The sequence below is a fragment of the Cyclopterus lumpus genome, chromosome 9 (genome assembly GCF_009769545.1).
Source record: "Cyclopterus lumpus isolate fCycLum1 chromosome 9, fCycLum1.pri, whole genome shotgun sequence".
In the NCBI taxonomy this organism is placed as follows: Eukaryota; Metazoa; Chordata; class Actinopteri; order Perciformes; family Cyclopteridae; genus Cyclopterus; species Cyclopterus lumpus.
In genome coordinates this window covers 13,331,624-13,342,757 of record NC_046974.1, presented here as the reverse complement: position 1 = coordinate 13,342,757, position 11,134 = coordinate 13,331,624, and the positions used below count along the sequence as shown (strand labels likewise).

General features: G+C 44.2%; 1 protein-coding gene across 1 annotated transcript; it reads right to left on the bottom strand.

The window, feature by feature from the left end:
* Positions 1-25: 25 nt before the first annotated feature.
* acsl2 (acyl-CoA synthetase long chain family member 2) lies at positions 26-11,042 on the bottom strand. Its single transcript, XM_034542457.1, is given in 27 exon segments — positions 26-854; positions 951-1,022; positions 1,110-1,211; positions 1,302-1,445; positions 1,534-1,578; positions 1,581-1,622; positions 1,624-1,654; positions 1,728-1,773; positions 1,776-1,820; positions 1,865-1,869; positions 1,908-2,071; positions 2,567-2,701; positions 2,767-2,901; positions 2,983-3,060; positions 3,380-3,453; positions 3,611-3,662; positions 3,871-3,893; positions 4,097-4,202; positions 4,204-4,242; positions 4,244-4,278; positions 4,955-5,042; positions 5,044-5,055; positions 5,726-5,827; positions 5,924-5,988; positions 6,125-6,239; positions 6,316-6,560; positions 10,953-11,042. Coding segments are annotated over 26 exon segments (2,139 nt in total). The 5' UTR covers positions 6,559-6,560; positions 10,953-11,042; the 3' UTR covers positions 26-713.
* Between the last annotated feature and the right edge of the window lie 92 nt (positions 11,043-11,134).

The window sequence follows — 11,134 nt, the reverse complement described above, 5'->3', positions numbered from 1 at the left end:
AATCTTTATTTCTGTTCAGTTTCACTTTACTGGAATTAGTCGGTGTCCTGTCAGTGAATCTCATAAGCAGCATGTACTGTTCAGCCATTTCGTAAAACAAATCCATGCTAGTTGAACCCCTTATAGTTAATGGTTTAAGTTTAGGTGATGGATGACATGCTCACTGGTTTATGAAATCTTTCTAAACCAATATGAAAAATACACAACCGACAAGCTACGATCAAGAGTGTTCATGAAAAGCTTAACAAGGGCCCAAGCACCTAAACCTACAGTTAACGCAAGTTCTATGAGTATCAATGTCCCTTTAAAATCAGGGCCGTGTGAATTAAATGTCTAACTTAACATCTTCTGCACATTGCTTCTTAACCTTCGGATGTTTATCTCTACAACTATACAATAATTTATGCATCAGTAAAATGTCCCAGTAAATAACTGAATTAGTGACAAAGACAACAGTGAGATTGGAATTTAAAACAAAAAGTGGTTTGGTCCCAATCACGTGAAGTTAAGATATTACACACATGTGCAGGAGGTGGATTTGAATTAAAACTTATTTGAGGCAAAATACCAATATTCCAAATGATATACAGTTGTATATTTCAAATAAGGCACTGCTGGACGTATAGGATTGGACTTTTCTCTTCTCCCGGGTCCCGGTTCCATTTGTGTTATCTCTTATTGGACGCCAGTAACCTTGGTGTGTGTGGCGTCCATCAAAAGGCTTTCTTGCTGTACATGCTCGATATTTGTTCCTGAAAGGTTCTGCGGATGTCAGCGCGTCTACTTTTCAGTGTGGGGGTGAGAAGGCCGTTGGCGATGCTGAACGTCTCTGGATGCAAGTGAAGGTCCTTCACCTGAAATTAAGGAGACACGAAATCACACCAAAAGTCAGGATTGAAAATTGAGTTGCGAATGTTTACCGAGGCCCAGTGTCGGCAGAGACTCCTCACTTGTTCAAAGGACTTCAGCCCTGCTTCCTTCCCTACAGCTTTCATGTCCTCTAAAACCGCATTCTCTAAATCCTGTTGAAAGACCAACAACTGTCAATTTTCCCGGAAGTTATACAATGCAAAATTGTTAAGTTATGAAATTGGGTTTGGATGACATACAGGATTCTGGCACAGCTCTTCATAGGATCCCACAAATCCTCGGTCTTTAGCCCAGCTGACAAACACCTCAGGGTCAGGTACGACTATGCCTATGAGATACGACTGGTGACACAAAATACACGAGAAAATCAAAACTTTAACCCATAGAAAATGTTTTGAATATTGATAAACTCAACATGAATCGAATTGTACCTCTAAACTATCTCCGTGCACGAACACTTGGAGCACAGGAACACAACGCACGTAGACATTTTCTATCTTCTCTGGAGCGATGTACTCTCCCTGGGACAACTTGAAGATGTGCTTCTTCCTGTCAATGATGCGAAGCGTCCCGTTCTGGCAGAGGAAAAGCAGAGACACTTACAGCAGTCTAAAAGTCGACATCTGTCAGCTTAGCTCAGCCGATTATTGCATCTAATCTTACTGGAAGCCACTGGCCCACGTCCCCACTGTGCAGCCAGCCGTCGCTCTGTCCAAGGCTTCAGCCGTCCTTTCTGGGTCCTTCAGGTAACCCTCTGAACACACTGGGGCCACTTATTACAGATCTAACGTGACAAAGCCGCGATAAGTGTCAGTCGATCTGGTGCATGTATAATATGATGGCACAAATCAGATTACCTCACCTCTCCATCGCCGTTCTTAGCGTAGTAGTTCATATCAGGATGTCTATCAGCTTCACCTTGGCACAGGGCAAAGGAGCCCCTACATGACCTGAAAAAGACACATCCACATACCTGCTGAAGACGAGGTTCCACCGGCACTAAAGCACGAGCCAGTCAGATGGCGTCTTACCTGCGCTCCCAGTCCCCCGGCATGGAGAAGGTGCAGCCGGCGGTGCACTCTGTCTGGCCGTAACCCTCAAAGATCAGACAGCCCAGAGTGGCTCTGAGGAAGGACAGCACAGTGGGGGAGATGGGTGCCGAGGCAGTCAGGGCGAACCGCAGATTACCTCCTAAACTGGCCTGAAACACAAGCGACGCAGTATTTATGTACAACGGTTCAAATACAAACTTATTGTTGGTACAAGCGAAATTCTATTTACAACCTACACCGTATTTTCTGCAGTGACCATAACGAGACAAAATCTGTCAGTGTGCATGTTTCTCCAATACACTCCCACAGGACCAATATGCTATAAATTTGGCATCAATTGCTGGAATAGTTGTGCTCCTCTTGTGAAGTTTGGATTCAAATGTGTTGATTATTTGCAAGGCTGCTGGTCTCCATGTACCACTGTGTTAAGTGCTGTAAAATATAAAACAGTGACAAATATAGAGTCCTGGATTAAAAATATATATATAAAATGTCAGACTGAAAACCCATCTGTAGTTGACGTTTTTGGGGATTGGTTTCTGAAGAGGCCTGTAGGTCTTTACTGGAGACCCAAAGTAAATGAATTGAACACATGGGGAGAATATAATCCAGGTGGATATAAAATGGAGCTTCCAGCAACTGACCTGAATCCTGTTGAACACCAGTTTGTCCCACAGACTGTTGTTGCGTACAACGCCACTGCTGAGCTCAGCCTGCTTTCTCCTCACGGCGTAGTGAAGCAAAGCCCGTCGTAACGGGGAGGTCACCGAACCCAGGATCTTTATAGAAACCATTGTTAAAACATTACAGATGGAGAAGTGCGAGTCTAAATAAATTCACTTACCTTGTCATAGATGCGATTGAGTAAACGAGGCACAACAGGAAAGAAGGTAGGTTTGAGAGTTTTAATGTCATCCATGAGAAGGGAAATGTCGCCTTGGTAGAATCCTACTCGGGCCCCATGGCAGAACATAGAGATCTGTGACGGAGAGAAACTTAGCTTAGGGTTATAACACACTACAAAAGAAAATCAAAAAAATCTGAAAAGAGCATCAGCTACCTGAATCATCCTCTCAAACATGTGGGCAAGCGGCAGGTAAGAGATAGACACATCCTCTTGTCGGATCACAAACGAACCCTAAGAGAAAACGAGAATAAAAGTGAGCAAAGCACAGGGGAGAGATTACGTTCAGGCAGCAGGCATTCGGAGAAGCCCCGCAGGCAATCAAACATGCTGGATGGCTTTTTCTACAGCAGTTAGATAGCACAATCTTTATATGGGGGCAATTAGTTTAAAGTACCTCCTGCCGTCAGGGGCAATCAAACAGCCAATTAATCATACCATTAGACGCAGCAGGGAGAGGGACAGTTAGGAGATACAGAGACAAGCAGGTGGGAAGTCATGGTAGCTGTGAAGCTGTTCTCAATTAGACAAGGAGGTGGAAGTGTAGACAGACCTCCAGGATCTTAATGACAGAGGAAGTGTTGGAGGCGATGTTGCCGTGGGTGATCATGGCTCCCTTGGGCTTTCCTGGATAAATAAACAAGACATTATTGCAGAGCCCTGCGCAGCAAAAGGAAACTACAGCGATGCCATAAAGAAAGGTTGTTAGTGGGCACTGAAGGACACTTCTCGATTGATGCGAGTGAAGGATAATCACATTGAGACGCATGAAATCAGACGTTACCTGTGGTTCCACTGGTGAAGCAAACCACGGCCAGATCCTGAGGCTGGGGCGGCTACAGCAGGCAGCAAAGAAATATGAGAATATGACGACAGGCTTCCCCCACTCTTAATTTAAGTGCTCTTTACAAGTGAGTGTTAATGATATCTTATGGGACAGGAGCAATGATGAAACCGGTCACCCCAGCATTTAGAGGGGGATTAGCCATTTACTGAAACCAGTTTGATGCGGTGATGTAGCAACTGCCAAGACGATAAACTCACCACAGGATCTTTGAGGGTTCTGCCTCCCCAGATCCTAAGATGTGGACAAAGGGGAGTTCATCATGTCAATTTACTTATCACCATTGATGACTAATTAAAAGGGGACACATTTAAATGAGTCTGCATTATAGGGATTTAGTACTCCCCCCCCCCCCCCCCCCCCCCCCCCCCCCCCCCCCCCCCCCCCCCCCCCCCCCCCCCCCCCCCCCCCCCCCCCTCTGCTCACCATGAAGCTGCTCCAGTTTCAAAACCTCCACCTAGCAGTTCTTTGCCCTCTCAACAAACGCGTTGCTGAAATCGTTGAAGAGAACCAAGCAGGAGAGCTTTGGGGTTCACGCCCGCCTCCTTGTTCTCCAACAAAGCTGCAGCCTTTCTCCTCCCGGTCGCAGATCACCAGAGAGATCTCCGCTAAGAACGCCACCAACGTGAATAGTTACTCACTAAAACGTACAGTGTGTCTGACGTTGTTCACCCCAAAGAGATAAAGTAGTAAAATAGTTTTCTAATCAGTTTTAGTTGTAAGTGCAGTGAAGCACAAAGAGGCAACAGTCTTTATCTTTTTTTCCATTTTCTACTCCATTACACTTGGTATGACTTTGCATATGAAGATGTTATATTAAAAACACAAGATAATAAAATAGTCAACATTTGAACCAGTGGTTTTAAATTTTTTACAAATGTATTGTTTTGACTAATATTTTATTTAAAAGAAAGCCCAGTTATGAGACGTCTATTAATAGTTTTTTTAGACCGGTACTTTCCCTTGTATACTTCACTTACATTTAGCTGATAACACTTCTGTACTTTTACTTAAGACCTTGAAAGCAGGGACTTTTACTTTAAGTAAAAAGGACAAGAGTACTTCTTCCACTGCCATTTCCAACATAATGTTTATCTAATTCATCTCTTAGATGTTATAATATGCTCACAGTTTGCATGACGCTTAGTCTCAAACAATATTTTGGTAGAAGAATCACTGTGTATTGCTCACCACTATGGTAAGTTTGAGTTGAATTGACAAACCAATGACAGTTTATATGTGGTTTAATAAAAGGCCATGAACAATGCTCTCTCATTTTCTCACCCAGGGTGAGTATGTGGACCATGGCCTCCAGCCCCAGTGTGTCATACAGAGGCACCACCGCCATGGAGTACGTGTAGCAGGCCAGCTCCCGAGATGATCCACTGTCGCCAGCAGAGGGAGACAAAGCACAGTTAGACTCACTTCCAGCCATCACACACTGCCGACTGAATACTTGTTCAGTTCGATATTTAAACACTAGGGAGTAATATGTGGTTATGCAGATCATAACACATTTCATACTTACTAAACAAAACCACATTTAAAGTAAAAAAACATCACTATGTGTGTGGACAGGTCTGATGAGAGGTTACAGGCTCTGATGGAGCAGAAAATTACACTTCGTCTACACAAAGATGGCCTTGCCTGACGGATGCATTACAAAATGAGATTGGAGTAGGCCTGCTCCAATATTAGCTGCCCTGGAGACCCACATTCACCACCAGCGCTCTGCTCTCAATATGAATTAAGGCAAACACACTTTCAGTACAAACAAAAACAAATCATATTTTAATTGTTCAACATTCATAGAGGAAATGTGATCCTGGTACGAGTTACGGGGAGGAGCAAACCTCTGTGGAGATGAGAATATCTACCAAGGAGAAATACAAATTGTAACTTTTGGGCTGTGGAGAGGTTAAAAGGATTTAATTTGAAGCAAGACAAATCCATGCCAGAAAAGTTAACTAAGCCAAACTAAAGCTCTCGGGTAACCAACCAGTGAAGGAACAAACAAACGTCACACTCCAGAAACAGTGACGCATCTGGTCATACCTCTGGTCTGTTTTGTGCAAATATCCCCACAAATTGCTGCGGGTTCGGCTGGCAGCCTTTGGCCAACAGCCCGGAGCCCAGCACCTGCGCCTGCTCAGTCACCTGCAGAATTGGAGATGCTCAGTCAGCAATTGGCAAAGAGTGACATGATGCACAGAAACGCTCCGACGAGTATTAAAATACTAAAACATGTCCCACCTCAGCGTAGGAGATCCACTGGTAAGGCTGCCCCGGCTTTCTGAAGCCCAGACACGGGCCGTTTCCTGCAGGACACAAGACAGCTGTGTCACGTCGGTTCAAACATACAGTATTTTAAATGTGATGTCTGGGATATGCTGCCGATTGACTTTAGGATAAAGTCAAAATGAAATATGTTGTGAAAGTGTCCCTTGTCACCACCTGCAATCCTCACTCCTCTCTGGAACATGTCAAAGGCCGTCCTTGTGTCATCGTAGTAAAACTCCATCAGTGAGTCATCTTTAAGAAGAGCCGATCGCCTGCAGCTGGGATCTCCCTACAACAAACACTCTTATCAAGCACCTGACGTATGCCATGCACACAAATGACAATAACAACCGCGAGTCACTCACATTCACAGCCACAGACTGGGCTTGCAGATCGCAGGGAGGGAGCATGGGTCGAGGTCGAGTCACCAGCCAGTACGCAGTGAGAGAGGCCACAGCGCCGATGCCCAGCAGAGAGGAGGGGGACAGAGAGGGCAGGGAGAAGGAGGACAGGGGCAGAGACGGCAAAAGACTCCACAGGTTTTCGGATTCGGGACCCTTGAGTCTAGCGCTGGAGCGAAGTGACCGTAACCACTCCTGGAAATGCATCACTGAGTGAAGAGGACAGAAACAAAGACAGACGACATACAGAGTGAAACAGGAGGAAGCTTTATCGTGGGTTTACGGCACAAACGTTTAAATTTGTGGCTGCAAAAAACAAGCAGCATCTCCAGCAGAAGGCAGCACAGTGAACATTTAGCAGACTAAAAATCAAGTTGAAAGATTCAGTAAATTTCTTTCAAGTCACTTTTAAACATGCAATTCTACAGCCTTTTTTCCCCTTTCACCTTGTGAGCCTGTGTGCGTGCGCGTGTGTGCGTGTGCGTGTGACCATAGCAAAATGACACCTAGTGTGGCAGGAACTACCAGAGTGTCGAGTGCTTTGCCAGGTGTTTGACACTTCATGCCCCGGGCCCGTTTTGGCATGGCGGCTGGTAGGATTGTTTAATTTGTAAAATGCCCCAAGTTAACATTTTCAAATGGCTTGTCTTCTCCACCAAACCAAAATAAAAAACGATAAGAATCTGAAGAAAAAAAAGCAGCAAATCCTCACATTTGAGAAACTGGAACCAGTGAATGTTTGAAAATGTTGCTGGATAAATAAATTACTTCTGTCAATAACGTATTAATTAATTAATAATTTTAGCACTACTTTTATCGGAATAAATATAAATGTAGTAGATTTATCTAATAAATGTATTTTAATAAGAAGGAATTGCATATGTTATCATTATCTCAGAATGTTCTGAAGTAAAAAAAAAAACCTCATTGAATCAGTCCTGGAAAATAAACAAGACTTGCAGAACCATCATACAAGACAGTCAACGAGTCAGACTAATTTTGCAACTTGTCTTCTTGGGTCCATTTATCAGATTTTGTCAAGCTCAATTTATAAACCACAAAATATTTCATACCACATTTTGCAAAGAAACAGCAGTACTCCAAACAGTACTTACTTTTATGTGTCAAATGATTTCCCTTTAAACCTCTTATTATTATTATTATTATCCACCACAGTGAACTGTTCATTTACTACAATCTAGCCTAAACACAGAATGCCACAAAACCTTTAAGATAATCAAATTAAAAACATCGTGGTGAAGGAAGACACACCCAGAAGTAATAACAATTGGCAAAACAGAAACAGGCACAGAGGTTACTCAGTCATGTTGTGCCACTCTTTCATTCATCAGGAAGGAGCGAGCGAGAGAGAATCGGGATGCGTGCGGTAGTGAGGGGCTGGTGGGGAGATAGGGGGAGGGCCCACCAAGTCCACCCCCATGATCCCCACACTTTGTTCATATCAAAACTGAATAAAAGAAGGCAGTGTTGTCCCAACACAAACTGAAAAACAGCACGACGACGGCTCATTTCACCCGCTCTAACAAACCACGTCATCGTACATCGGGCAAGGAATTCACCTCACTGAATAAATCCCTGCTTTTCCACATCCACTCCCCTCCCCTCCCCGAACACCCCTCAACCTCTCACCCACTTTCTCCCCGAGTGCCCAATAAGAGCGGGGATAAAGAGTGATATACCCCTCCCTCCTCCTCAACCAGGCTGCTCCTGTGCCGTTTCCCTTCGTGGCCAAAGTGATGCCACACTCGTCCTTGGAGAATCCATCATTTTCTTTTAGCATCAATTAATCTGAATTAAAACTGCTCATTTGCCACTTCACGTCTGCTGGAGCTACAAAACAGCTGGTGATCCCAGAGAGTCCTTTCATCGGTAAATAAATAACAAAAAAGGGCTTTATGAAATGTGACACATAAATAAAAAAAAAATATGACAGTCCACAGCGAAGAGAGGTTCCTGCAACCACTTTCTGTTTCCCTCTATCGTTCCCTCCTCCCTTACTCCCATTCATAAGGGCTATTGTCAAGGCCCAGACAGGGAACATTGTGCTCCCAGCTTTTACTCCCTGGAAGACATGAGACAAAAGAAACTGCACAAACATGTGAAAATATACTGGAGGAATACAAATGCACCTCCACTGCCTGCTGGAGGAAAACAGCTTGAATGGCGGTTCACACCTGAATTTGCACTAGAGAGAGAGGATTACACAGAGCATGGCGGCATCATGTGGACTAGCGTTAAAACAACAATAGTGCATTCAAAGTATTTTGGGGCAATAGATGTTTGACACAACAAACAAAATGTATTTAAAAATGGAAGTAATCGACATCCTGCTATGAGAGCATAGAGAGTACAGTTTCCCAGGGGGACGAGGCAGATAACGGAGAGCCTGAGGCCGTCTGCATGTCTGTGCACATCGAGTCCAGCTGACAGGCTGAGACAGAACTGAGAGATGTTCTGAGCTGCTGCAGTATACTGCATGGCAGAATATACTGTACAACGCACAAAAACAAAAAACTGGTTTAGAGACAAATCTGGCATTCACTTTAATGGATCAAACTGTCCGTCATTGTTTGCACGCCACATTTTGGAGAGTGACGTAGAATGCAATGATCCTCACATAAAGTGAATTATACTTGAAAAGGTGACAACCTCATATCATAAAATTAAAAAAATGGGAGATTAAATAAATTGTTTACAATTTAAATTTTAAAACGTATTAATAGTAAAATAATTAAATCAAATCAGGGCCTGAATGTGTGTAGTTGTTGTAGAGAGACATCTTTCCAGGGTTTAGGCTCATGAATACAAAAAGGTAGCTTCATAATGAGCTTTTTGGTACATAAAAAATGGGTTTGGGTCAAATGCAGAGAAGAATTCCCCCACTGTGGGATCAATACAAGTGTAGATTAAATTAAAAAGGAACTAGTGCAGGTACTTTAAAAGAGGACAGAAGTTACCTAAAAATCCCCCCAAAAAAATGTATACATGTTTTTATCACAAGCAGACTGACCTTAAAGTAAAATGCCTGCATTGAAAAATTCCATGGATCATAAAAAGAGCGAGAAGAGGCTGTGCACAGTGGCCTAGAGCTTCTGTGGTGATGAGAGCAATGCTTCCCCCTGACCCAGAAAACTACAGGAGGTGACACGAGGAGGGGGGAGGTTTTAATAGGGGGGAGAGACAACAGCATTTTATAACCAGCAGCAATGAACTCAGCACACTTTCCATGTGCCATGAGTAGTGAATGGTCTGAGAGAGAGGAGGAGAGGAGGAGAGGGGGGGAGGGGACACGTGAGGCTGGCCGGGCGGTGGCGGGGGTGTGGGGGGGGAAACCATCAAAAAGGGAAAGAAAGAAACGCTTGGGTGTTTTCCGGCTGTGATTCCCAAATGAAGCGTGAAGAACACAGGCACACACTTGGTCACAACAAAGTTTTTTTTTTGTGGAAGGGGAAGATGGTGACGAACGAATCCTGCACGTAGACGATGCACATGAGTCTGCCACGGTCTTCACTTGAAACCAATCAGGATTCTCACAGACAATGCTACATTTGTGTTTTTTTACCCCCCTCCAGTCTGAAGCCACCTGTTTAAAACATTACTATGCAGCGGTAATCTTCCACATTTAGCTTCCCTGGCCCCACACCTCATGGGTCACTTGAAATTGGTGGATTGGTGTGCCCTACACGACCTCAGCCCCATACTTGTAGGTCCAGCCAATACGATGGAACAGTCAAACACAGAAGAGTGGATGGCAGCAAGCTGGCTGCTGGCATCTGGCCGTGGGGGACAACTTCAAAACATGGGACATGCTCCAGAATGTGTAGACATGCAGGTTAATGCAGATACAATACTCTGGGGAAACAAAACAGTCTCGGCATAGACTATGCTGTGTATATCGTTAAGTCCCTTTGAGGCAAATCTGGGATATTGGGCTATATACAAGAAATTAACTTGACATGGACAGAAGTGTGATTTTACAGAAGAAAACCTCAAAGTTAAGGGCTGAAACGTTTTCCAACCATATTCATCCTCAGCTAGGAGGTTCAGGGACAAACTACCACAGGACTGTGCTTTAAGTGTCAGTTACATGAGCACCAGGTCTTTTAAAGAATGTGGACATACGCTGCAAAAGTATCAAACTGTATGTCTCTGCACCATGAAGTCATTCTACAAATACTACAGTACGAGAGCAGTTCCATAAAGGTCAATGCAAGTTAAAGCTTCAGTTGAGCAAAAAGGAACGATGCAACACAAGATGCCATCAAGAGGAGGCATCATTGTTCCTCGGATGTGTTGTGGATGCAACCACACTGTGGCCTGGCCGGTGTGAAAGCCCGCATCAGTTCATTTCTTTCAAAGTTGATGCAACAGTTTGTGAACAGGTTGATCATCTTCAGAGCTCCGAGGACTTCAACAGCCCCCCGGCTCGGTAGCCTGCACACTCAGCGCGCTGCAGACACACTTTTTCTTTTTACTTGAGGATCGGAATCGGATCTTTCGTAGTTTCGGTGTGTTTCTATTTCTGAAGCGATCGTGAACGAGCTCATAGGCTCAACAGAGAAAGACCAAATGAAACTTACCTCGATTAAACGCAGGCCTCCAATTGCGCCTCAGATTGTGCTCCAAAGTTACTTCAGCAACAGATTCATCGAGACGTGTCGGCGTCAAGCTCAACACAATATGCTTTTATTTCCGGTCCAACCCTTTCAAAACTAAAGCTTCTACTGATGGAAACAATGTGCGCAACCTCGTTGAGTTTGAT